The sequence below is a fragment of the Eubalaena glacialis genome, chromosome 2 (assembly GCF_028564815.1).
Source record: "Eubalaena glacialis isolate mEubGla1 chromosome 2, mEubGla1.1.hap2.+ XY, whole genome shotgun sequence".
Classification (NCBI taxonomy): Eukaryota; Metazoa; Chordata; class Mammalia; order Artiodactyla; family Balaenidae; genus Eubalaena; species Eubalaena glacialis.
In genome coordinates this window covers 147,727,984-147,754,293 of record NC_083717.1, presented here as the reverse complement: position 1 = coordinate 147,754,293, position 26,310 = coordinate 147,727,984, and the positions used below count along the sequence as shown (strand labels likewise).

Below are 26,310 nucleotides of genomic sequence, written 5' to 3'. Positions count from 1 at the left end.
TTTTTAAGTATTAATATGAACTTAAGTTTTGACATATTTAATATATTGGAATCTTCTCTATTCATTTAGTCATTATTTGTTTCAATGCTTGAGTTCCATCTTTGGCCATGAGAAGCTCCTTCAAGTTAGGAATTGTTGCCTTTTGAGATGATCCTAGTAGTCTTCATAGATTTTTTGCTTTCCATTATGAAAAGATGTCCTAGGCTTAGTTTGTACCTTTCGTGCTTCAGTCTTGGAATTAACCACTTTTCTAAGGAACGCTTAGCTCTTTTAGTGAGAAATGGTGTTTAGTGATCATAACCTGAGCCATTGCGGTGCTAATTCTTACTGGGTTGTCATTGTTTCGAGGCCTTTTTGGTGAACAAATTCAATTTTTGATTACAGGGTTTTAAAATACACCCAGAATCTTACAATCTTTATTGCTACTGCTGTATTTCAAGTCATTATCACTTTTTGTCTGGATTATGGCAGTAGCCTCTTAAATGGTCTGCCTACTTCTAGCCATGCTCTCTATATTAGTCTGTTCTAAAGACAGCAGCCAGAGTGATTTTTTTTTCAATAAATTTATTTATTTATTTATTTTTGGCTGTGTTGGTTCTTCTTTGCCGCCCTTGGGCTTTCTCTGATTGCAGCGAGCGGGGGCTACTCTTCATTGTGGTGCACGGGCTTCTCATTGCGGTGGCTTCTCTTGTTGCGGAGCACGGGCTCTAGGGTGCGCGGGCTTCAGTAGTTGTGGCTAGTGGGCTCTAGAGCGCAGGCTCAGTAGTTGTGGCACACGGGCTTAGCTGCTCTGCAGCATGTGGGATCTTCCCAGACCAGGGCTCGAACCCTTGTCCCCTGCATTGGCAGGTGGATTCTTAACCACTGTGCCACCAGGGAAGCCCCAGAGTGATTTTTTTTTTTAAACAAAGAAATCAGATTGTATCTCTCCTCTGTTTAAAGTGTCCCGTCTCTCTTGCAGTAAAATCCAAAGCCCTTATTTAGTAACAAGAACAAATAAAGTGACCATCTGCCAAGGTTTGCCTGGGACAGAACCAGTTTATGCTTGTTGTTCTGGCATCCTGTCTGATTTATTATTTGTCTTGAGTTTTAAATTTTTTAAATAAAATATTAACAGTTGCATTAAAATAAGTTAGGATAGATTTGGTTGACCAAATGCTTTGTATTTCTAGCTTCCTCTGTTGTCTTCTCTCTTATATAATATTTCAGATGTATGTACACTGAAGACTTCTTACTTCAACACAAAGATGACCAATAATAACTTGTCCTTCTTCTCCTGACCTTTTCTAGATGTAAAGAAACTAAACCTTTCTTTCAAAGACAACATCCTAGGTGACTACTGATAAAATAATTTCAGTCAGTCACAAATGGCTGGGGACAGCTAACTCCTTACAGTCTTTTTTTTTTTTTACATCTTTATTGGAGTATAATTGCTTTACAATGGTGTGTTTCTGCTGTATAACAAAGTGAGTCAGCTATATGTATACATATACCCCCATGTGCCCTCCCTCTTGCGTCTCCCTCCCACTCTCCCTATCCCACCCCTCTAGGTGGTCACAAACCACTGAGCTGATCTCCCTGTGCTATGCACCTGCTTCCCACTAGCTATCTGTTTTACATTTGGTAGTGTATCTGTCCATGCCACTCTCTCACTTCGTCCCAGCTTACCCTTCCCCCTCCCTGTGTCCTTACAGTCTTGGCAAGTGGGGGGAGAAGCATTGGCCACTGCTGTGCTGCTGGTCTTTTGGAGTTAGCAGCCATTTGTACTGTGGTATGTGTCATACCTGTGATATATCTTAAGCTGCCAAGCTGCCATTTGACTGGTCAGTGAAAAACCTGGGAAATTATAGGTTAGGCTTATGAGAAATATGTATGGGAAACAGAGGATGAACAATCCTGCATACAGAGAGTAGTCCTTTATAGTGGCTTTATCCTTTATTGCATAGTGCAAATCAACCACTTATTACTATTTAGTACTTTTAAAATTTTACAATGAATCCTTTTGCCTGAAATAACTAAAAGAGGAAAAAGGAAGTACATGTTTAATGAAAAATGAAGTACTGAATTTCCACTTCTTAGAACAGTTGATGATGACATATAACTTGCACAAAGGTCATCGTTTACTATCCATAAGGGCCATGGAAGTATCACTGATCATATGAAAATCCAAACACACAGATCTGCTGACACAGCCTTAGCATCTACTTTGTAAGTTAGTGTTTGTTTTAAGAAGACTGTGTTTAAGACAACAATTTGACACGTGTAGCTGGAGACAGTGCATTTACATATCATTCTGGGATATGTGATTTTTCATTTAGACTAAATAACTGTTCTAAATTAAATTTTTCTGATATTTTATTATGAAAATTTTCATGCATACAGCAAAGTTGAAGGAATTTTCCTGAGAATACTCTTATACTAATCACCTAGATTCTTCCATTAACATTTTCATAAACTCACTTTACCACATATCTGTCCATCTGTCAATCCTTCTAGCCATCCATTAAACCATCTTATTTTTTTTATTCATTTCAAATAAATTGTGAGCATCAGTACACATTGCCATCACTATATGTCATTAACTGGATATATACATAACTGGAAGTATATCATTAAGTAGAGTCCAATATTTGCTTACGTGTATATTTCATAAAATTAATATACAATGAAGTGCACAAGTCTTAAGTGTGCATTTGTTAAATGCATACACCTGTGTAACTTAGGCTTCTGTTTCAATATAGAACGTTACTGTTACCCTAGAAAGTTGCTTCATACTCTGTCCCAGTCAATCCATACTCCTTCCCTAGAGGAGACCACTGTTCTGCACTTTTTCCACCCTAGATCTAAACTAATTTTGCTCATTTTTGATTCTACATTTTCTTATTCATACACAGAGTGAAGTCATAGCTATTAATGTGTTGGCTCCAGTGCAGAGCTTTGCACATTATTAGATGATGCCATTATCAGCTGTTTCCAATAGAAAATCATTTAATTCCAAAAATTGTTTGATTTTTCCATTCAGTTGATGGACTCAGAGTAAAACTTTTGGAAGTTCATTCTGTTGAAGGAAAACATTTGTCACTGAATGTTAGTATAAATTCATTTAAAGTTCAAAATTGAAGACAAAGGGTTTGTTTTGTGGTGATAATACACATACAGATTTTGGTAAAAACAATGTCCTGGTAAAAACAATGTCCTTACTAAATCAAGAAATCTGTGGAGCAGAAATGAATTTGTAATTGGTTGAGGTACATACATAATTCATAACTGCATCCAAACATGCTGTGATATCTTACCACTTAAGATAGAAGTGGTAATTGTCAAAATATGTAGGTTTTTGTTTTTATGTTATGTACTAAGTAATGACTATAAAGTTTTGAAATGAAGATGATGCTGAAGAAAATATTGCTTTAGCATGGCAGGACTTTCTTTGCTGTCCATCATCAATCCAATTTTATAAATGTTTGAGCCTTTGAAGAACTATTTTGTAAAACAACCCAGGAGTCCTTCATTGGTGTTGATTGATTTTTAATAAATGAGCCCTCTAAATGTTGGTTGCATTTTCAAAATCAGTAGAAAATCATTATTCAAAGTATGAATTAGTGGAATGCTTAAAGAAAAGAACAAAACAAATTTCAGCTTTTAAAGGTTTAGCAAGTTGCACTTATTATAACAAAGCTTGTAAACAAAGACCTTGAGTATTTATTCCTATGAAAACTAGGGAGGAATTGTACACATTAAGTGAGGAAAGCTCAAATGGTGTACCAGATTAAATTCTGAAATTTTATAATTGTATTTTGGAGAATCTCCCCTGTGGGAAGAGTCTCCTCTTGGTGAACTCTTGCTTTTAGCTGGATAAATTTCTATTCTGACCTGAAATGGAATGAAATTAAGAAGGCTTACAATTTCATAGAATCTCTGTTTGGCAAAACATTTAAAATAATTTAAAAAATAAAGACAACTTATTTGATGAGTTTTATCTTAGAATATTTACTGAAGAAATTTACTTTAGAGGCAAAGAATAGAACTGCGAAAATATGTGGGCTAAAATATTTTCATATATTTACCTGTGGAGATAATATTTTCTCAATTAAAAATTATATCTGCAGGGAAGAGTCAGTTGAAGGTATGGATGATTTCAAATTAACCTTAAAATTAACTTTGAAGACGATTGTGGGCAATTTTATGAAACATTGAAAATAATAAGCGTATTGGAAAAATTATTTTTCTTCAGAAAAAATGCCAATGACATAGTTTTGAGACAGATGTGACTTACAAAGCTGATTAAATTATTAAGTAGGAACTAAGAAAAGTTATTTTGTTTAACTTATGTTTTAATATTCAGGTAATTATAATAATAAAGTTAAAAAATTTTTATTTTAAATATACATAGGTATATTAAAATACATAGGTATATGTTATCTTTTGAACAATTTTGTTTACTTTTTGATAAGTATTTTTAACTTTTTATTTTGAAATAATGTCTAACTTATAGAAAAGTAGCAATATTAATATAAAGGCATTTTGTACACTTTTTATAAACATTCACTAATTTTTAATATTTTGCCTCATTTGTTTTAGCATGCTTTTTCTATATACATATTCTTATTGTTTTCTGAACCATTTGAGAGTAGGCTGAATACAGCATATCCCTTTATGCATTAATACTTAATTATGTATAAAAGAATTTCATTTTTGAAAGTAGTTTTTGAATTGAACTGTCTTTAGGTCGACCAATGTAATGAAACAACGTTGTAATTCAGTACATAAGTGTTTCAAAAAATTGTATCATTTCAGTTATTTTAGTGTTCCCTTTTATCCTCAAAAGAGTCCTAGTCTGGACAGTCATTTGTGTGGTCATCCTAACAATAAGGACATAATAGGCACTCAGTTAATATTTGTTGAGTGATTGAATTTGTGGCCTCCTGCTTCCAATGTTGTCTTTTAGCTGTATGGTGGTGATGACTGGTGTGTTGTGAAATCTCATGATCCACACTCACTTCCCCTGTGCCATGTACACAGCTAGCAGAATATATATAGTGACTTAGACATTGAGAAGAAATATGGTTGTTAAAGAATATATTTTAAGCACCTAAAGATATTGGAATACTTTTTATAAGATTTGGTAGACTCCAGGGCATTTTTAGAATCATGGCATTTAGAGCTGAAATGGATCGTAGACACACAAGATCTAGCCCAACCACTTATTTTATGGAAGAGAAAACTGATGCTCACAGTTAGGTCATTAGGAAAGTGCGACATTGCTCCATGACTCCTTGCCAAGTGATTTCTTTAACCTCAAAGATTTTCTTAATGGACATTTTGATAATGAGTTATCAGACTATAAACTATTCTTTATTTTGTCAACATAATAGTAAATCGTGTTCGTCAACAAAACAAAGGGCAAAGACTTTTATTTTTTAGCTTCAGGAGGAATGTGGGGCTAATTTTTTTTTTTTTAAGTTTTGAAGTCAGGGGGATGGTGCTATGTATAAAAGAACCCCAAATTCCTTTGAAATTCTTTTTTAAAAGTTTTAAAAATGCAATCAGTTGAATTCTATTTATTTCCCTTTTGTTTTAGTATTCTGAAGAAGCCAATAATCTCATTGATGAATGTGAGCAAGCCGAACGACTTGGAGCTGTGGATGAATCTCTAAGGTTTGGGGTTTTTTTGCAGTAGTATTTTATGCTTTTTCATGTGAAATGTTAACTTAAGAAAAAGAATAACTCTATTTCTTTTCTTTGTTTAAAGTGAAGAAACACAGAAGGCTGTTCTTCAGTGGACCAAGCATGATGATTCCTCAGACAACTTCTGTGAAGCTGATGGTATAACATTTTTTTATGCATATTAAGATTGTGCCTAAGGAAAAGAAATTCTTTTAAAATAATTTTAAAAATTATTTCTAACAGTTTGGCAGTTCCTCAAAAAGCTAAACACAGAATTACCATATGACTTAACAGTTCAACTCCTCAGCATATACCCAAAAATATTGAAGACAGGGAAGCAAATACTTGTACACCCATGTTCACAGCAGCATTATTCACAACAGCCAAAAGGTGGAAACAACCCAAGTATCCATCAGCAGATGAATGTATAAACAAAGTGTGGTATACACATACAATGGAATACTATTCAGCCATAAAAAGAAGTGAAGTTCTGATACATGCTGCAATATGGATAAACATTGAAAACATTAAGATAAATGAAATAGGCCAGACACAAAAGGACAAATATTGTATGATTCCACTTATATGATATATATAGAGTAGGCAAATTGATAGAGGCAGTAAGTAGATTTGAGGTGACCAGGAGTTAGGGGGAGGGGAGAATGGGGAGTTATTGCTTAATGGTTACAGAGTTTCTGTTTGAGGTCATAGAAAAGTTTGGAAACAGCAATGATGGTTGCATAACATTGTGAATGTATAAAATTAATGCCATTGAATTGTGCTCTTAAACATGGTTAAAATGGCAAATTTCATGTTATATATATTTTACCACAGTAAAACAATTTAAAAAGAAAACCCAGTTTCTGGAAAAGAAAAATTTACCTCCTGAGTTTTGCAGTTCTGTGTACTTAGTAATATATATAATTTTTGTGATATATACAGGTATTTTGCATAAATAGATAAAAGGTAGAGATTGCAAAAACCTGCTTTTGATATATTGGCCTTGGATTGTTAAATATTTTCCTTAATGATGGTCTGTGTTATTTTTGGAAAAGAGAAAAACGAACCATGAGTTATGTCTGTGACATCTAAAACTAAGCCAGAGCTCTGATATGATTAAAATCTAGGAGCCCTAGAACCCATTAGAACCATTTGATTTATGGATTTATTTATTTAGACTTATAGATTCTCCTAGTCTTCCTTTTTTTTAGTATCTCCTTTTTTGTAAGTTTGTTAGCCTTTTAATTGGCTAAACAAAATTAAACCAAATTGAGTTTTTGTATCCTTCTTTGGTTCTTTTGGAACAGATTAATGATCTTCTAAAAAATCAGTGAAAAGAATGATATAGATCATTTTAATTATAAGCAAAAGATGAATCTTGCAACACCCCTTCCCCCCAAAAAAAAGAGGGAAGAAAAAAGGGAAAGTACTTGTTTTTAATTCGTGGCTTCATTTTGGAAAAAAAGATACATATGCTTTCCTTAATAAAAACTATGACCATATTTTGGCAGATACATATCTATAATCCTTTATTCCTAATTCCCAAATCTGAAAACTTTGAAAAATGAACATTTTTCTCCTTAAATTTAGTACATATTCATTCAGTGTGAATATTCATGTTTTTACTGCATGTTTATATTCATGTTTTTATGTGTTTGATTAAAGGTTGCTGTCCCAGTCCCTGCTAGAATAATATTGAACATATGTTGCATGTCCTGTATTACCTTTCTAAAATCTGAAAAGTTCTGATTTCCAAAATACATCTGGCCGCAAGGGTGTTGGGTAAAGAACTGTAGACTTATATCTAGCTTTAGGCCAGTAAAGAAAGGGGGATAAAATGCTCTCCCAACCCTAACTTTGCCATCTTTTCTGCAAGGATTCTTCGGCTTAAACATTGCTATGTGAGATAAAATTCAACTTATAACATGCAGCATAATTTTTTTAGGCCTGCAGTGTTAGAGAAAGAATGGTAATACTTTAACCAAAGTATCCTTTGAAGACTACATGCTTACATTTGTGTCACAAATCAATAAGTCACTCCTTATATGGTGGAGTTCTGTTATCTTAGGTGAATAACTTGTCCATTTGTATTTGTTTCTTCTGTTAAAGGAGGGTAAATATTAAAAAAAAAAAAAAAAGGACAGCTTTATAAGGAATAAATAATGTATGTAAATGGTAGGTAGAGGATAGAAGGTATTTTGTAAATCCTAATCAGAAATTTGAGCTTTTGTTATCTGGCAAAATAAGGTTATAGTAACCTTTTTTTTAGTAAAGTTGGGAGAGAGGAAGTATTTGTTGTAAGTAAAATTATGTCAACTAATGTTTATCTCTAATGAGGCAGGATATTAAAAATTTAATCATTCCTTGGTGATTAGTTTTCTGTCTTAAAGTACTAGATGCTGAGTGTTATTTATATATATATTTTAAGAGTCAGAGTTATTTTTTATGAATTTATTATAATTTGCTATACTGAGGTAATACCTATAGTATTAATTGAGATGAACAGAGATATCTGTTCCTGAACTAGGTGATTACATGCAGATTTGTTTTTTAAATTTTTATTTTTACTTCTTCTAGTTATTTTAATTGCTACTTCTGCCTTGGACTCTCAGTTATTTCTAGGTGCTGTCACTGGGCTGTTTCTAGAAGCAAATTTTCCCCTAATTTATGACTCTAATGAGCTGTGAATTGGGATAAAAATAACCAAGCATAGTTTTATCTTTGTTTTTTAAATGAGAGGTAGGTACTCTAGAGAGTTTGATGGAGTCTCGTGTAAGCATCTTTCTGCTCAGATTTTTGTCATCTACTTTGGTTGCTTTGAGGCCATTTTCACTCACTTCCTCATTCTTTGTTGGTTCATACTGTTAAGCTTTATCGATGAGTCCGGTATTACTGTGTTATTAACTAATTCCCCAAAGCCACTGAGGACCAGTGGCCATATTTTTTTGGTTTTATTTTAAAGTTATAACACATTATACAAATTTATAGAACGTATGAGAAACCAAAATCCCACCAATTTTGGTATGTTTTCCATATATCTCTGTAATTAACTTTTCTGTAATGCTTATCTTTTCATTTTATTAGACAGCCTTTGTACTTAACAGTTCTGTTGACTGTAAAATGGTCTATTAAGATATATCATAATACCAGTGCCATAGTTAATATTTATTATACTCTTACTGTTGTTCTAAGCACTCTGCACATATAAAGTTCTTTATGCCTCACAGTAATGCTATGAGTATTATCTCCATTTTACAAATGAGGGCACCAAGGCATAGAGAATTTACATAACTTGACCAGGGTTCCGAAGTGAATAAGTAGTGGGGCCTGGATTTTAACCCAGGCACTCGTGCTCCAGAGACCGTGCTCTGCTCTCTTGGACATTTAGGTTGCTTCTGATTTTCCCTTTTATAAATAATGCTGATACAAATATCATCCTGCTTATAACTTTTTGAATATTTAGGATTATACCTTTGGGACAGCTTTGTAGTGGATCCTGATGGTGGTCATGTAAGAAGGAAGTATTTGGTAACAAACTGTATGGTACTAATATGTCTTCATTTACCTTAGTTACTGATGAACTGCTTGTGGTTAATGTGATGAGGAATGTATGGTATATTCTTTGCCTGGATAGCTTATAAGAATTGAATTACTATGTTCCTTCAATTCTAAAATTCACATGTTCCTATTTTTTTTTTTACCATTTCTAAAACCAAGATGCTTTTGTAAACAGTGTGTAATTTAATGTGGCTGTGTTTGTTCCTTCTTTTCCCTTCTTTTTAGGATTTCTCCTAAAAAGGTGTTTTTAAATCCTAGATGCATTGTTACATTTGTGGTGCCTTAGAATCGATGGAGTACAGTCTGTCATATTAGCTTTTTAGGGTTACTGAAAACAAGAAAGATTATTAAAACATTTTATTTTACAGACATACAGTCTCCTGATGCTGAATATGTCGATTTGCTCCTTAATCCTGAGCGCTACACGGGTTACAAGGGACCAGATGCTTGGAAGATATGGAATGTCATCTATGAAGAAAACTGTTTTAAGTACGTGTCATTTTCATTTCGAAATTCCTGAAAGATGTGTTCATTTCTCTTTATAAACAAATAAACAAAATCACAATGATTTAAAAGAACAAATCAAATTCACCTTATTAAAGGATGTATTTGGACATGGAAACGTACTTGTTCATTAATCCAGTTCCCCTCTGGGGAAACATGTGGACGTGCGTTTCAACAAATAATTCTTTGTTCTCTAAAAGACTTAGAACAGTGCTAGTTAGACTTTTATGGGAGTACTGTAGGCATTTCACAAATGTTCCTTAAGTGAATTATAGAATCTAATTTTTTAAATTAATTTTTATTGGAGTATAGTTACTTTACAATGTTCTGTTAGTTTCTGCTGTACTAGAATCTCATTTTATAGATGAGGTAACCTAGAGCCAGAGAGATCATATAGTTAGTGGCAGGGAATAGATTAAGATGTATAATTCCTAATTCTCTTTTTGGTGCTCTATACTCCTCTTTTTGTGGCTATAGTTATTTTACCTGCTTTAAAGTTAAATTCTTTTCAGAGAATAATTATAATTAGTAACATTTGAGCGCTCACGGTGTGCCAGGTATTGTGCTAAGTATGTTACATACATTTTCTCCTTTAGTCCTTGTAATAACCCTGTGTTGTAGTCATCACTGGTTATAGATGGAGAAACTGAGAGTTGGAAAGGTTAAGTGATTTGCCTAGTGTCAAAGATCTAGCAAGTGGAAGAACCCCATTTGTACTGTTACCCACTGCAATGGAAGCTGTCAATTTGATCATTGAGAGACTGAGACATGCTTCAAGTTTGCCCACTTGTAAGCCTCTAGGCTGTAAACAATGTACATATTGGTTTTTGGAAGGGATGCATGTGTTTGTGCGTGCCTGTGTGCACACAAGCGTTATGCTATCTCAGAGATGGGGATAGTTCTGGGAAGATTTCTGGAGTTCCCAAATGTGGCAAAAATACATTTCACTTTTTATGTCAAATATAAGCATAAGAGATCAGCAATTTCTTTTTTTGACTTGCAGAATTTCTACAGTTTGGGAAGTGGAGAGTTTTCATTATTTACTCATTTCTGCCATGTGTTTCATTTAAATTCTCTTGACTATTATTAGGAATGTTTGGTTTACTGAGTTTATTGACTTACTTTAAAGGTTTTTTTCCTTAATTTTTTTTTGATGTGAACTAAAAGTCCAACTAAAGCATTTGTTAGATTTTGTATAAGTTTTGTAGTTATTTCCTAACTAGTTTATATCATGGTCCCCATAATATTTCTAAAATATAAACAATGTATGAGGCACTAAATTGAGGATGTTAAAATACAGCTTACATGTTCTGTTCCCAAAATGTCTCAAGCTGTGCAAATTTGTAAAATAGATAAAAGGACATTAAAACAATCCCTGCACTCTACTAAAGATACTAATGAATATTTATTTTGAGATTTAAAAACACTTTAGTGACATACTAACTCTCTCTTTTTTTTCTTGTTAAAACTACCTATTATTGAAATCATAACAAACTTGATGGCCTCAGGGCAAACTGATGTACTTAAAATTACCAAAGTGGAAAATAATCTACCCACACTGTTTTTTCCCTTTTTTATTTTAGTGCTTGTGTTGGGTATTTACATTTTTTGCTTGTCTTTCAAGTAGGAGTGTACTTTGTGACACACACACACACATATATGATATATATAAAAACATATTAGTAACTCTAGGAGAAGAGCTTGACTGGTATTTTTTTCTTCCTTTGTTTGAAAAAGTGATTAGGAAATGACTTTCTGGCTGCTACAATGGGAAAAGATCAGAAACTATTATCACTAAAACAAATAACCACCCTCCCTTAAAGCATTTAGAGAAAATAAATATTTTATAAGGCCAGTAAAACAATTTTATTTTGGATATAGTCATTAAAAAACTTGCTGAGATAATTTCACTTTTACTTATATAATTATAACATGATGGGTAACATATTTATATTTTATACTTTATACTTTAATTCTTTTGTTTGTAGGCCACAGACAATTAAAAGACCTTTAAATCCTTTGGCTTCTGGTCACGGTGAGTTATTTATTTGCACTGTTATTTTTCAGCCAGTGAACTTTGGTTAGAAGGAAGGAGAAGGCAAGATAAGGGTTGGCAAGAGCAGTTGAGATCATATATTCTTGTTTTCACTGAAGTTATGTCTCACTCTTGCAGAGAAATTGGTGTTGAAAATATTTACACTTCAGTAAGGAGTATTTTTGTAATGAAGTTCATTGTGTTAGACTATCATAGGATTAAGTTTAAGTTATACATTTATTCTTTTATGCATTTTTGCAGAATGTGTGTGTTCAGGCTTTCTACTATTTGTACTCATCTTTTAGTTGAATGAATATCCAAAAAACTTCTGCCTCACATCTTTCCTAAAACTTGAAATTTTTGTATATATTGGGAGTCTGATTTCAAATTCACATGACTTTATATCTCATTAACATTTTTCATTTTCTACTTACACTCAGGGTTTGGCTTAAATGCTGCCTTCCCCGCCCAAATTTCCCTGATCCTCTTAACTGGAAGTAATCTCTCTCTCCTCATAAAGTGATCTTATGTATTGTTTTGTTCCTCTTACAGCTCTTTCCACTTGCTAGCATTATTTTACTATTATTTATATATCTATTGATCTACCCTGGCACTTTGGACATATGGGCAGCATTTATTGATTTCATCCCTTAATACAGAGTCTGGAACATAATAGATGGAATAGTTTGTTAGATAAATGATCAATGAAATTCACCCTCCTCATTTAATGGTCTTGTCTACAGTAGTGAAAATCACTTGTTCCTCCAACAAATGATTATCCACCATTTACTATGTGCTAGGCACTGTATAGGTGCAGAGGGGATGTAAAATTGAAACTTACAAACCCTGCCCAGTCTGTAATAGACAGAACAGTTTGTTGAATAAACCATTTCAAGTGTATGATTTCAGGCTTTTTCCTTAGGAAATATATATTCCTGTTCTCTGAATATGCACTTACTGATGAAATCTTTGATGTACTTTTAGCAAATGTGGAATGGTTTTCATTTTTTTAATTTATTTGAAAAGCTGCTGATCTCATAGAGTCAATAAACATGAATTTCCTCCTGGAAGGCAGTGAGATTGCAACATTCCCTAAATGTTGGCAGACTAGTCATTCTTAGAAATGAAAGAGCATCTTTAAACAAGGCTTTTGGATTTATATGGAGTCACATATGGTACTCAGTGGAAACTGTTGATTTACTATCAGATGAAATGCAAATTCCCAGGCAAGAGATGATCTTCACTATGAACTCACATTATGATCTGCTAAGTTAATTAACCACCCTCACTTATTTTAAAGATAAATGGGAACAATTTCAATGTTTATCGTTAGGGAACTGGTTAAATGAATTATGGTATATTCATATAGTAGAATATAGCCATTCTAAATGTTACTGAAAATTTATATTCATTTATATCAGTGGTGATCAATAGCACATTTAGGAGAAGAAGCAGGTATCAAACAGTATGTATAATATATTTTTTATAAAAACATAATTGAAATAATATCTAAATATCCTGTACACAAAGAAAAAAGACATTTACCAAAATGTAAATGGTATTTATCTTTGGGTAGAGGGAGTTATGGATGATATTTTTTATTTTATCTTTGTCTTCTTTTTTTTAACATATATTTGCAATGAGCGTATGGTACTTTAATAAACAATGGCATTAAATAAAAGTGGCAAAATGAAGACAGTTTTTCAATAGTTATTGAGCAGCTGCATACAAACTGCTGAATTGTGCATAATTTGAATCTTACAAATAGTCTTTAAAAATATTCCTGAATAAGGTAAAATTTTATAATGTCAGTCCCGGGAGTTTCGAAGCAATAACACACATCTTTAGCAGAAACTGTGTTATAGCTGTAGAACAAATAAATAAGTAAAAAGACTCTGACAGCCAAATAACTGTGAGCCCTTCAGATATTTAAGAGTACTCTCAGATGATAGATTAGATTTTACTTTCCTGTCAGCCCATATTAAATCTTGGACAAGCTGAAAATACTCTTTATCCAGGCTCTTGGAGATGAAACCGTTTAGTCAAATCAGGCATAATTCCTTTCATCACCAGAAAGAGTTGCAGTCACAGGCACATCTCACTCTCAGATTTTATTTATGTGGGTGCACTGGTGAACTAAAAGTAACCTCTACTAAGTCTTATTTTTGTGGAAGTGTAGCAGTTTAAAAGGAGCATCTGGAAGGAGTTTTTAATAATAAGCATTTTGTTTTCTTTTTTCAGGGAAAAGTGAAGGTAAGTATAATGTCTTTATCATACATCACATATATGAATTTGCTTATACATTCAGATGTTTGTTGGGCAAACTTGTTTTTTTCTTCCCACACGTGAGACGAAGAAAAAGTTAATTTTTATTTCTTTACCTGATATTCTAGAGGTGACAGCATAGGTTAAGGGAAATGTGACCCTTTGTGCCTGGGATCAGGCAGTAGAGACAGCCTGCCTCAGCCTCTGATAATTCACTGGTACATTTTACCTATTGCATGTGAAAGCTAGGCATTTCCCCAGCCTCTGTCAGGGAAAACTTCTCCTTTACTGGTTGAACTCTAGTATCTGCTAGGTCTCATATAGGAAGGTTCTAGACATGATCAGAGTGTTGAGCTACTGTCTTCCAAGCTTGTGGTGACTCTTGGGTGTAGGTATCATTGCCAGCTCTTTAAGTTACTTGTAAAGCTAAAAGTTTTAACATATTTTAGGTTTACTCTGTCTTTTTTAGAATGTTTTTGCTTTATGAGTGAGATTGAAATGATTTTTGTTACTATTTGAAGATCTCAACCTGTCTCTCATTATCAGAGAAAAGATTGTTAACCTGTAGAGGCTGTCCTTAGAGAAAATATCTTATTTATGAGTATACTTATAAGTATTCATTTTAGTCAAATATGAAAGCTGATATATTAGGTGATTATCTAACTGGATCACATTCAGAGAATATCTACTTCAGGATTATAAAACTGAACTGAAAATTTCTTTAGAAGGCTAGGTCCCAAGCAATGTCACACTCCTGCTCCCCCCAATTCATGGTCCAAAACTTGAAAAAAAACCCCCAAAACCTAGAGGTTCCCAATAAGGAAACAAATCACTTGTAATCCCACAACCCCAAAATAATTGATAATGACAATGGCTAAGAAGACATGCTAGTACTTTTCAAAGCAATTTACAAATATGAGTTTATTTAATCCTTCCAACAATCCTAGGAGGTATTATTTTTATCTCCATTTTATAGAGGCAGAAAATGAGTCCCAGAAAGGTTTAGCAACTCAGCTAAAATCTTATGATTTGTAAGTAGCAGAGTCAGGATTCAAATCAGGCAGTTTGGTTCCAGGGTCTGTGCTTTAGTTACTATCTCATACTGCTTCTCTGCTAACATTTTGATAATTATTATTATTTACATGTTTATATTTTTATAATAGATATATTTATAGTTTTATATATTATCATTACCATGTCTACTTGCTTCCTTAGCCTATGTCCTCATCAGCTCAGGGTGCTCTAACAAAATACCATAGACTAGATGGCTAAAACAAAAGACATTTATTTTCTCATAGTTCTGGAGGCTGGGAAGTCCATGATCAAGGTGCCAGCAGATCTGGTTCATGGTGAGGGCCCTCTTCCTGGCTTACAGACAGCTGGCCTTCTTACTGTATCCTCACATGATAGAGAAAGAAAGAGCTCTGGTCTCTTCTTCTACCTATAAAGACACTAATTCCATCATGGTGGCCCCACCCTCATGACCTTACTTTGGTCTAATTACCTCCCAAAGACCCCACCTCCAAATACCATCACATGGGGAGCAGTGGGGATTAGGGGGAGGGTTTAGGGCTTCAACATATGAATTTTAGGGGGGACACAAACATTCACCCATAACAACCTAGATTTCTAGAAATGGATCTACTGGATCAAAGGATAAGGACGTTTTAGGCTCTTGATACATATGACCAGATTGCTTTTTGTCATTGGAAGGGTGTGCTAATTTACACCCCTTCCAGTCATTGTGCCTGCTAGTTTTACCTGACCCTCATCTGCATTATTATATTTTTACCTTTACTCTTTAAAGTTGTATCTTCATAGTTTTAATTTGAATTTTTATTTATTTTTTTATTGAGGTATAGTTGATGTACAATATTATATAAGTTTCAGGTGTACAACATAGTGATTCACAATTTTTAAAGGTTATATTCCATTTATAGTTATTTTAAAATATCGGCTACATTCCCTGTGTTGTACAATATATGCTTAATTTGCATTTTATTGTTAGTGAGGCTAAACAATTTTTATCTGTTACTACCATTTATATTTTCCCTTTATGAATTCTCTATTCATATTTTTTGCCCATTTTTAATGGGCACTTTAGAATTTTTATTCAGTTTGTGAGCTTTTTATATACTTAGGATATTATCCTTTGTTGTATTTGCATTTTACCCAGTTTGTTGTTTGCATTTTGCTTTTGTTTATAAAGTTCTCTGACACACAGATGTTTTATGTTTTAATGTAGTCTATAAATATATAAATTTATTGTTTATTCCCTTTGTCATTTCTTCCATTACTTTTATGCTTGTTTGGTTCATTATTAATATTACTATAAACAACTTTGTAAAAAGAACTATATAGTACAATGTTTGTCATCGCTAGTAAATGTATACATAGAATGTTCACACAGTTATAATAATTATTTCTTATGCCTTTTTATATATTATTTCAAATAAACATTTTCATGCATTGTCGTGTTCCACATTCTTCTCATTTTAATAGTTTTATATTATTCAACCATGTTAACTAGTATATAGTATTCTATCATGTCAGCTTAGGCCTTGTATATTTTGATTATTTCAGGTTTTAAAAATTATATATAACATAATGATCTTTCTGCAGATTATCCACCCCCCCACCTCCATTTTGAGTTATTTCTTAAGACCATAATTCTAAAAGCAGAATTGTCAAGTCTAAGTATATGAACAGTGATCTTATTAGGTCATAAAATATAAACGATGTTTGGTTTTTGTAACATTTCCTTGAATTGCTCTTTTGAAATATTGAATGGCATATAATACTACCAGCTATAGACAAATAATATACCTCCAATACTATTTTATAATTTTTATTTAACTTTTCTCATTTTAAAAAGTATATAATGAGTTCTTAATTTTTATAGCATGAATTGTTACTAAGGCTAAGTATTTTTCCATGTATTGATTTACTATTTAAATTCTGTGTTTTGACCTCATATAAAACATTTTATCCAGAAAGTTATGAGGCTGGGGCCACCTAAGGCAATGCTAAAGCCTTCTAAAGACCGAGCAGCCAAGTGGAACTTAAAGTGAATCCATACCAAGAACCTCTCTCTTTCCTTTACAAACAAAATTTGGACCTTTGAATCACTGTTTGTCAAAAATTTGCTATAGTATTTTAAAACTTTTGAAAAACTTATATTTTGGCATTTTTACAATCTTGTGACTTATTTTTCTTTTTATTTCAGAGAACACTTTTTACAGTTGGCTAGAAGGTAATTGAACATTTTAAAGCAAATTTAAATAACATTTTTTTCATTTTTAAATGCACATAAAATTAATTTTCTGTCTTACAAATTTCACATATGAAATTTCTATTTCCGAATTACTTTTTGTAGGCCTCTGTGTAGAAAAAAGAGCATTCTACAGACTTATTTCTGGCCTCCATGCAAGCATTAATGTGCATTTGAGTGCACGGTATCTTCTACAAGGTATGTGACATTGCACTTTTATTCACTTTACCACACTTATTTTCAGGTATTCTTAAAATTTTCTTGGTATTTACCTGGATGAGAAAGGATTGACCCTACTGAATATTAGGCAGTAAAAGATTTATTCTTGAATGGTAGTAATCAGGAATGTGGGAACCATGGACCTTATAAGGAAAAGTTCAGCCTGTTCTTAGCTTTCTTCACCTTCTTTTAAGAAGCTGCTCAAAATCATACATGTCACTTTGGAAATGTTCTTTTGTTGTGGGAATTAAGAAAGCTCTCAAGAGCATAGTTTGTTTTTCATTAGATATTATTGTGTCAGAATCCTTATACTTGTGTGCCAGCTTCAGACCTGGAGTTTAACAGGTAAAAGCATTTTTTCTGCTGCTCTTCATGCTTTACGAAGGCTGTTGAAAAATTAGACCATGTTGGAGTTTCGTCAATAACATATTTCTTCTAGAATTAAAGTATCTTTTACTTCTTAGAAACAAACTCATAGTAACTTTAATTAGGGCTTCAAACTCATTAGTAATGTCAGATAGTCATTTTTGACTTCTGTACCTTGGTTTTATGAATATGTTTGTATTCAGAAATTTGATTTTATTAGTCCTGGTTTCTCAGTAAAATATTGAGTTTATTTTCCTTTTAAGGATGGCTTCCAGGAGATAAAATATTAATATGGAACTATTAAAGGCTAAATTATGTAAAACAGTTTTCATGGTTGTATTGATTATATATTTTAAAATATAAAATCAAATTAGCTTCTGCAGGCACCAATAACCTAATATAAGTAAAATGAAACTTACTTAATTTTAAAATGCAGTTTTTAATACTTAATTCTTCTTTCTTCTCAGATACCTGGTTGGAAAAAAAATGGGGACATAACATTACAGAATTTCAGCAGCGATTTGATGGAATTTTAACTGAAGGAGAAGGTCCACGAAGGCTTAAGAACTTGTATTTTCTCTACTTAATAGAATTAAGGGCTTTATCTAAAGTGGTACCATTCTTTGAGCGCCAGGATTTTCAACTCTTCACTGGAAATAAAGTTCAGGATGCAGAAAACAAAATGTTACTTCTGGAAATACTTCATGAAATCAAGTAAATTGTGTATTACAACTTATACAACTTATACATTAATAGAAGAGTGACAAGTGGTATCCAAAATTAAATTCTTAAATATTCAACTTAGAGAAAGGAAAACTATCTAAAAAATAATTAAAAGCTGATTTTGCTCATAGATCTTTTAGAATTGAGTTTTGGTTTTGTTTTCATTTTGACTTATGTACTAAAAGGCACATATTTTTAGTTTTAAGAGCCATTCTTTTGGTATTTGATACTTGCATTATTTTCATATTTAGTTGAAGAGGTTGGGTTTGGGGCATAACTTCTACTATATTATACAGTTAGCTTTTATATTTGAGGATAAGAATTTGTTTGGGGGCATCAGAATTTTGATTTTACTATCTATTCTACTCTATTTTACTTATATTATTCATCACTGACCAGCAAAATGTGGTATCAGCAGGACTTTTAATGTTTTATAATACATGAAAATATTTTCTGTTCTATGCAGAGAATATATTTTATTTATGTTTTATTTAATGTAGGTCATTTCCTTTGCATTTTGATGAGAATTCATTTTTTGCTGGGGACAAAAAAGAAGCAAACAAACTAAAGGTAATAATTTTATACTCTAACTTAATTTTTAAATACAAACTCATGCAGGTATGAATAAAGGCCGTGTGTTTATTCTTAACAATAAATCTTGATGTACATCCTGAAATTATAAGAAAAGTCAGAGTCATAATCTTTCTTTTCATCAAGAAAAAAGGAAGTCCAAAAGCAGGTCCACCTTAAGATCTAGTTTGTGTTGTTTTCAAAATAACAACAGAAATGTGTACTCTTTACAGAAGGCTTTCATTTCACATTGATGCTCTCATGTAGTAAATAGAACTTATGAATGAAAGGAAAGGGATCTAGAGCACAAGGGGCAGAATTAGTCTGTCTTCCGCTGGAGAGAATTCTGAAAATAGTTTTGGCTAAATTACAGGATGCTCTGTAGGGGGAGAGGTTACAGTATTGTTTTGTCAATTCATCTCATTCACTGGGAATTAAAGAAATTTAGTTACACCAGGATGCAGTTCTCGGAGGAACAGAAGACCTGAGATCACACAAGATGGGCTCTGGTCTTTGCCTTACCTCTTAATAGAGGTATGACCCCAGGCAAGACCATCTTTGTGCATATTTGCCTCAAAATACTACAAATAAAAAATCTCACTGGGAAAATTTATTAAACGCTCACTGGGTGTAGAGCATGATTTTTGTCACTAAAGGGAGAGATGCTTCTACCCTCAGGGGATTTCTAAGTCTTTTTGAGGACTTGAGTAAAATTATATTACTGTTCTCAGTTATAAAGGTATAGGTAAGTAAAGCAGGTGGCCCTCAGTAGGACTGGGCTGGATCTGATTTCATCAGAATATTTATAACAAACAATCTTCCTTTGTTTCTAATTCTTTGTTTCTTTCGATAATGAAAGAACCTGATTTTTTTGCAGCTTGCAAACAAAATACTTTTTGCACTCAATTTTTTTGCTGTTAGATAATAGTTATTTTTGACCTCCCATCTACCTCCTACTTAAAGCATTCTTGCTAGAAATATATATCTCAGTGCTTATATAACCTCCCAAACAGTTTCCAGGAACTTAGAAGTGAGGGGGAAGATGCTGTAATAAGACTTTATTCCCTACTATTTTTGATATCTTTCTTATTTTTAATACACTTGCTGGTTTATGGAGAGTGTTTTGGCATCTACTCATTTTATACTGTGCAGATTAGAAATATTTCTCACATCGTTTTAATTTTATCGAAACTCTGAAACACTCAGCTTTCATATCCTGTGAAATTTAACAGATAATTTTTCTGAGTCCTTTTACAAGAAAGGAGTAAAACACCAAGGAAACTTGTTGATATCAGATTTTTTTTTTTTAAATAGCAGTTTATGGTGAATATCATGGATTTGAACAGTCACATAAGTTCATTTGAAAATCTCATCTTGTCTCCTTTATACTCTATCAGTATATGGTTAGAAAGAGAGGACTTGTATGAAAGACAATTGTTTAGTGTTCAATTCACAATAGAATAGGATCTCACCTGAAGGCTTATAAAACATCTGAGAATTGGGTGAGAATTGTTTTTTGGTCAGTTGGTTTCATTGAATATAGATCACAATGTTTAACCACAGAATGTTTGATTATTCTACCCACTGACTATAATTTTAAGTATTGACCCCAAAACTGTGTAAATTAACAAGGAGAATTTGTAAATGATTTAGGTTCTGGTTATTTTAATGATCATACATTTTTCTAATCTGGGTTAACTTTAGAATATACTCAGGTTATTGGACATTGATTGTCATTTGTGGAAGTCACAAGGATTTTCTCCTTGTTCTGATCTAGTAAATTTCTAGCTTATTAATTTGGTTCTAGCATATTAAGTACATTTAAGCATTTGTGCTTGGTTTTAATTTTGCGATGTTATTTTGGCTCTTGTAGGCAACCACGTTTATTCTCTGTATATGCCACATAGGGATTTACTCAAGAGCTGCCATGTTCAAGTGTTTGAATTAGTGAACATAGATTCAAATACCAAGGTTAGACAATGTGTACAAAAGGAAGCACAATCATTTTGAATAGAGGCTTCCAACCTTTATGAGTCTAAGTCAAGAACTTTCAAGGCCTCTCCCCATGACAGTAGTGTTTTTAGCATCTATTGATTGTGAAAATATAACTGCCAAAAATCCACTATGCATTTAGTAACACTTTTAAAGTAAAAGTTGTGTTTTATTAATCATAAAATTTATATCCATTTGGAAATTTATAGTGCATACATGTGAGCTATTTGTTCTGTCTATAAACAAATGCTTGTCTACACAGGGATTTTGTAGACTCTTATACCAACTATTAAATCCTCCAGAGGTCAGCCCCTCATTGGATGAGAACATCTACTTTAATTTTAGTGCTCTGTTATTAATGTTAAAAGTGTGAATTTCCTTTAATTCAAGGTTGAAACACAAGTTTAAAGGAAACCTCAAATCACCAAAAATCTACTTAGGGAAATATTGCTGGGTAAATATTTTTTCTAAGTAAGTTTAAAATTAGAATGACCTCTTACTGAACTCAGTCCAAAAGGTACAGAAACACAAGATATAGAATATTGCTAACATATGGTGACATTTAATATTAATTATTTGGGCTTTGTATTAAATCAATAAGATTTAAGATCTGGGATCCTATTGTAAATCTTTTATTAATACATGTAATGGCTGTTTCAAAGTCTCAGGCTGAATGAAGCATCTGGGGAAAGACTGTCCCCAGAGTATGAATTGAGGTCTGCTTTGAATAGTAGGTTCCAATCTTTACTGATTTATTCCCATTTTTAGATCTTTGGTCTTGTTCTCTTTTGATTGAGCCCAGTGTGTGGTTTATCACATAAGAAAAACAAACGAAACATTATATGCTTCCAAAGTTATAGGCCATTTGGTATAATGAATGTTCCATCTGAACTCTATGTCAAATTTCCTGTTTCAAGTACCGTAAGCTTGGGATTCCACTATAAATTCAGGACAGAGGGAGTCACTTGGAGGATTAATTAATAATTTCCACTGTAGTAAAAGAAGGATATGTTCTTGGCTTCCCTTCTTTCTTCTTTATTCCTTAAAGACATATACTACTTTTGGATGAGTTTAATGCATGTTGCCCTTTTATAAACAATATAATACCCTAGTGTTCATGGATATATATATATCTCTATTAAAAGTATAAAGATAAAAAAGGAATGATAAACACCAAATTCAGAATAGTTATAGAAGGTGGGATATGGGACTTTGAAGGGATACATAGGAGGCTTCATTGTAATGGTTTCTTTCTGAAACTTGGTGGAGGGTACATGGATTTCACTATATTCTATACATTTTTGTGTGATAATAATGTCAATAATAATCAAAGGTCTGGTTGATTTACCTAATTAATACCAGAGAGAAGGGTTTTAATTTAACTATTATGAAGCCAAAGGTTTTTATTCCTCCCTCCCTCCTTTGTTTTTTTCCTCCTTCATTTTTTGGTAAATGATGTCATACAACCCCCACCCCCCTCCCCTGATATTGGCATATGGTTAATAATCACATACAACAGAACATCTCAACTCAGTTACCTTTGTATATATTTATAAATAGTCTAGTTTTGGAGGGAGGCAGGCAGGCTGGGGTCTAGATTTGCTGTTTACTAGATATGGCAATTTAGGCAAGTTACATAACCTCTCTGAACCTTGTTTTTTTAATTCATTAGGTGTAGTCTATAATGATATCTACTTTTGGATTTGTGGTGAAGATGAAATGAAATTGTATATGTAAAGATTCTGGTGTGTAGGAGGTACTCCGTGGATGTTGACTTCAGTTCTGTTCCCCACTTTGGTGCCCTCCAGTGCCTTGCATACTGTGAGGCACACAGAAGGCACTCAGAAATACTTAGTATTTGACTATATACTACATTTTAATAAAATTTTAAATTATTTTTAGGAGGACTTTCGACTGCATTTTAGAAATATTTCAAGAATCATGGATTGTGTTGGTTGTTTGAAATGTCGACTGTGGGGAAAGCTTCAGGTAAGCATATCAAGCTCAATCCTATTTTCATTCTGTGCACAAAGAATTTTCTGATTTTTCTTTTTTTCTTGTTTTTATTATAGACTCAGGGTTTGGGCACTGCTCTGAAGATCTTGTTTTCTGAGAAACTTATTGCAAATATGCCAGAAAGTGGGCCCAGTTATGAGTTCCATCTAACCAGACAAGAAATAGTATCATTATTTAATGCATTTGGAAGGTTAGTTTCTACCAAAATTGTTTCTGCTAGCCAAGTAAGTCTAATGCAACATGTATACTTTCAGATAAAACTGGGTAAGAAATACCCTTTTTAGTGAAATTATCTCACTACAGAATTCTGTGATCTTATGAAATAACTTTGTAGATACACACAATCATTAGATAATATTCTTTATTTTCATCTGTTGACTTTTATAATCATGATTAATTCACTGAGTGGACTTCAATATTCATCTTGCTGAAATTGTATATTTTTTCTAATTATTTAAAAGTATTTGTGCTGCCCAAATGTTTTTTGAAGGTCCTGGAAAAATCATGTTGTGTAATGTAGGTGTACACATAAAATTTCCATGTGAATTCACCATTGTGTAAAAAGGTTAATAGTTCTTTTAAAAATAATTTGCATCAAAATGATTAGAAAATAAGCTTGAAATAAGGAACTTACATTATAAAATTTAAGTATAGATACATTTCTTCTAGCCTATTATATCTAAAGAATGCAGAGATTTATTAAAAAAACATTTTCTAAGGACTACATTACTTCACTTTAAAAAAATTATGACTAATATTTTGGGTTTGATTTAATTGACCTTCAAAATTATTCTCTAGTATACAGAAGCTTGACAGTTATATTTGAGTACTTTGCAACTTTTTTCATGGTGGAGAACAGAGCTAAAGTACACTTAAAATAACAAACTTTACTTTTTTATAAAAGTTAGTGAAAACAATTTGATCACACAATTACTCTTCTCACTCTTTATAGTCCAAAGGCTTTGATTCTTTGTATATTTACTAAATATGGTATATTGATTAGTTTAAGTGTTCATATACTTATGCATATTTAAAATACATATTTTAGTGCTTATATACTTTATACCTATGTACTTTATATACTAAGCATATGAATATACTTCTGAATTCTTAAAATATCCTAATATTTTAATACTTACATAATTTATAATTTTGCATTTTGAAACTTTAATACTAAGTTATGAATAATTAAAAATAACTAATTTCTGGGCAATATAATCTTAGTTTTGACATGTCAAATTAAGAACTGAAGTGCATCACCAAATGTAAAATAGATAGCTAGTGGGAAGCAGCCACATAGCACAGGGAGATCAGCTCGGTGCTTTGTGACCACCTAGAGGGGTGGGATAGGGAGAGTGGGAAGGAGATGCAAGAGGGAGAAGATATGGGCATATATGTATATGTATAGCTGATTCACTTTGTTATAAAGCAGAAACTAACACACCATTGTAAAGCAATTATACTCCAATAAAGATGTTAAAAGAAAAAAGGAACTGAAGTGCATCAAAATAGATTAAATGGTTTATGCACCTTTACATTTGCTGAAATAAATTACTTAAATTTTTTTCTGTGTTCTGAAAATGCAAAGTGAATAACTTATAGAGAAAAGTTATCTAAAATAGTTTCTAAGTGAAATTGTTTTTGGTTACAGAATTTCAACAAGTGTGAAAGAATTAGAAAACTTCAGGAACTTGTTACAAAATATTCATTAAAGAAAACAAGTTGAAATGTGCCTGTTTTGGGACAACGGAGGCCAAAGAATGGAATTTCGTTCAAAGGCATTAATAGCAATGACAGTCTTAAGCCAAACATTTTACATAAAGCTGCTTTTGTAAAAGGGAATTATATTGTTTTAAGTAAACAATTTTTAAAATTGTGTTAAGTCTATGTATAATATTATTGTGAGTAAAAGTAAAACTTTGATAATGTGGTACAACTTTTAAAGTTTAATATTAAGTAAAATCAGGATTATCAAATTCATATATGGTAACCCTAAGTAAATGACGTTTTAATAATTTTGTGTAAGAAGATGTAATATAAATAAAACTATGGCCAATGTGACAAGCATTTATAGGAAAATGCTAAGCAGGCTCATGATGACCCGTTATTAACAGCCTAAAACTTTTCAACATTTAGGGTGACCAGATTTAGTAAATAAAAATACAGAATGCCTAGTTAAATTTGAATTTCAGATAAACAACAAATAGTTTTTTAATACAAGTATGTTCCATGCAATATTTGGGACAAACTTACACCAAAAAATTATTCCTCCTTTAAAATTCAAATTTAACTGGGAGTCCTGTGTTTTACCTGGCAACCCTACAATACATTGGTATGAAACCAGTTTTAGAATTATATTGCTAGTTTGATTGATTGGCTTATTTTGGTGTGTAGAAAGATACAATGATAACTCAAAGGCATAGGGGATTTCTAAACAGTGTGAAAAGTTGAATAGATTTATATATTTATTCTCATAATACTTTCCCTAATTCTGAATAAAATTTTGGGGAAACTTTTTATTTTTATATAATTTCAAATTACATAAATGTTTCCAGGATAGTACAAAGAACTCTTTTACCAGATTCCTTAATTGTTCATATTTGCTTTATCTCTTATGCTTTCTCTGTATACATACACACGTATACTATTTTTCCTCAATCATTTGAAAGTCAGTTACAGGCATTGTGCCCTTTGAACCATGAACACTTCAGTGTGAATAATTTTTTAATGATTTTTTTCAGGAAAAAAAATCTGGAACTATATAATACTATAAGCCTTAGAATCAGGAATCATTTTGAGTTCCAATCTAAAATTCTTTTTGAGTTTTGTTACCCTTTTAATGCTCGATCTGTATAGTCATAAGGCATATAATTTTTGGTTTTTGTACATGGTGTTCATTTCTTTTTTCTCCTGAAAACTAAACTGTAATTTTTAGTGGTTTTCATTAAGGAAAGACCTTCAGTGATAAAAAATATATGAAGGGGTTTAGGAATTTATATCACATGGTAATTGTAGGGAAAAATGAAACTGTATACCTCAAAGTCATGGGCCCTCTCTGTATGTCTTAGCAGGTATATCATGTTGAGATGTAACATTATTAATAAAGCAGGGTTTATTTGTATAA

At 32.4% G+C, this 26,310-nt stretch overlaps 1 protein-coding gene across 2 annotated transcripts in view; it reads left to right on the top strand.

Annotated features, from left to right (window-relative positions):
• ERO1A (endoplasmic reticulum oxidoreductase 1 alpha) overlaps positions 1-26,310 on the top strand; it is a 41,577-nt gene extending 15,267 nt beyond the window's left edge. The window contains exons 5-16 of one of the 2 annotated variants that reach the window (XM_061180845.1): positions 5,582-5,658; positions 5,753-5,826; positions 9,594-9,714; positions 11,718-11,764; positions 14,006-14,017; positions 17,256-17,282; positions 17,406-17,498; positions 18,353-18,599; positions 19,109-19,178; positions 23,073-23,159; positions 23,243-23,376; positions 24,838-26,310. In XM_061180845.1, coding sequence (XP_061036828.1) covers positions 5,582-5,658; positions 5,753-5,826; positions 9,594-9,714; positions 11,718-11,764; positions 14,006-14,017; positions 17,256-17,282; positions 17,406-17,498; positions 18,353-18,599; positions 19,109-19,178; positions 23,073-23,159; positions 23,243-23,376; positions 24,838-24,898 — 1,050 coding nt within the window. In that variant the 3' untranslated portion in view covers positions 24,899-26,310. The remainder of the gene's footprint in view (positions 1-5,581; positions 5,659-5,752; positions 5,827-9,593; positions 9,715-11,717; positions 11,765-14,005; positions 14,018-17,255; positions 17,283-17,405; positions 17,499-18,352; positions 18,600-19,108; positions 19,179-23,072; positions 23,160-23,242; positions 23,377-24,837) is intronic. The other variant, XM_061180844.1, reaches the window with a different exon arrangement.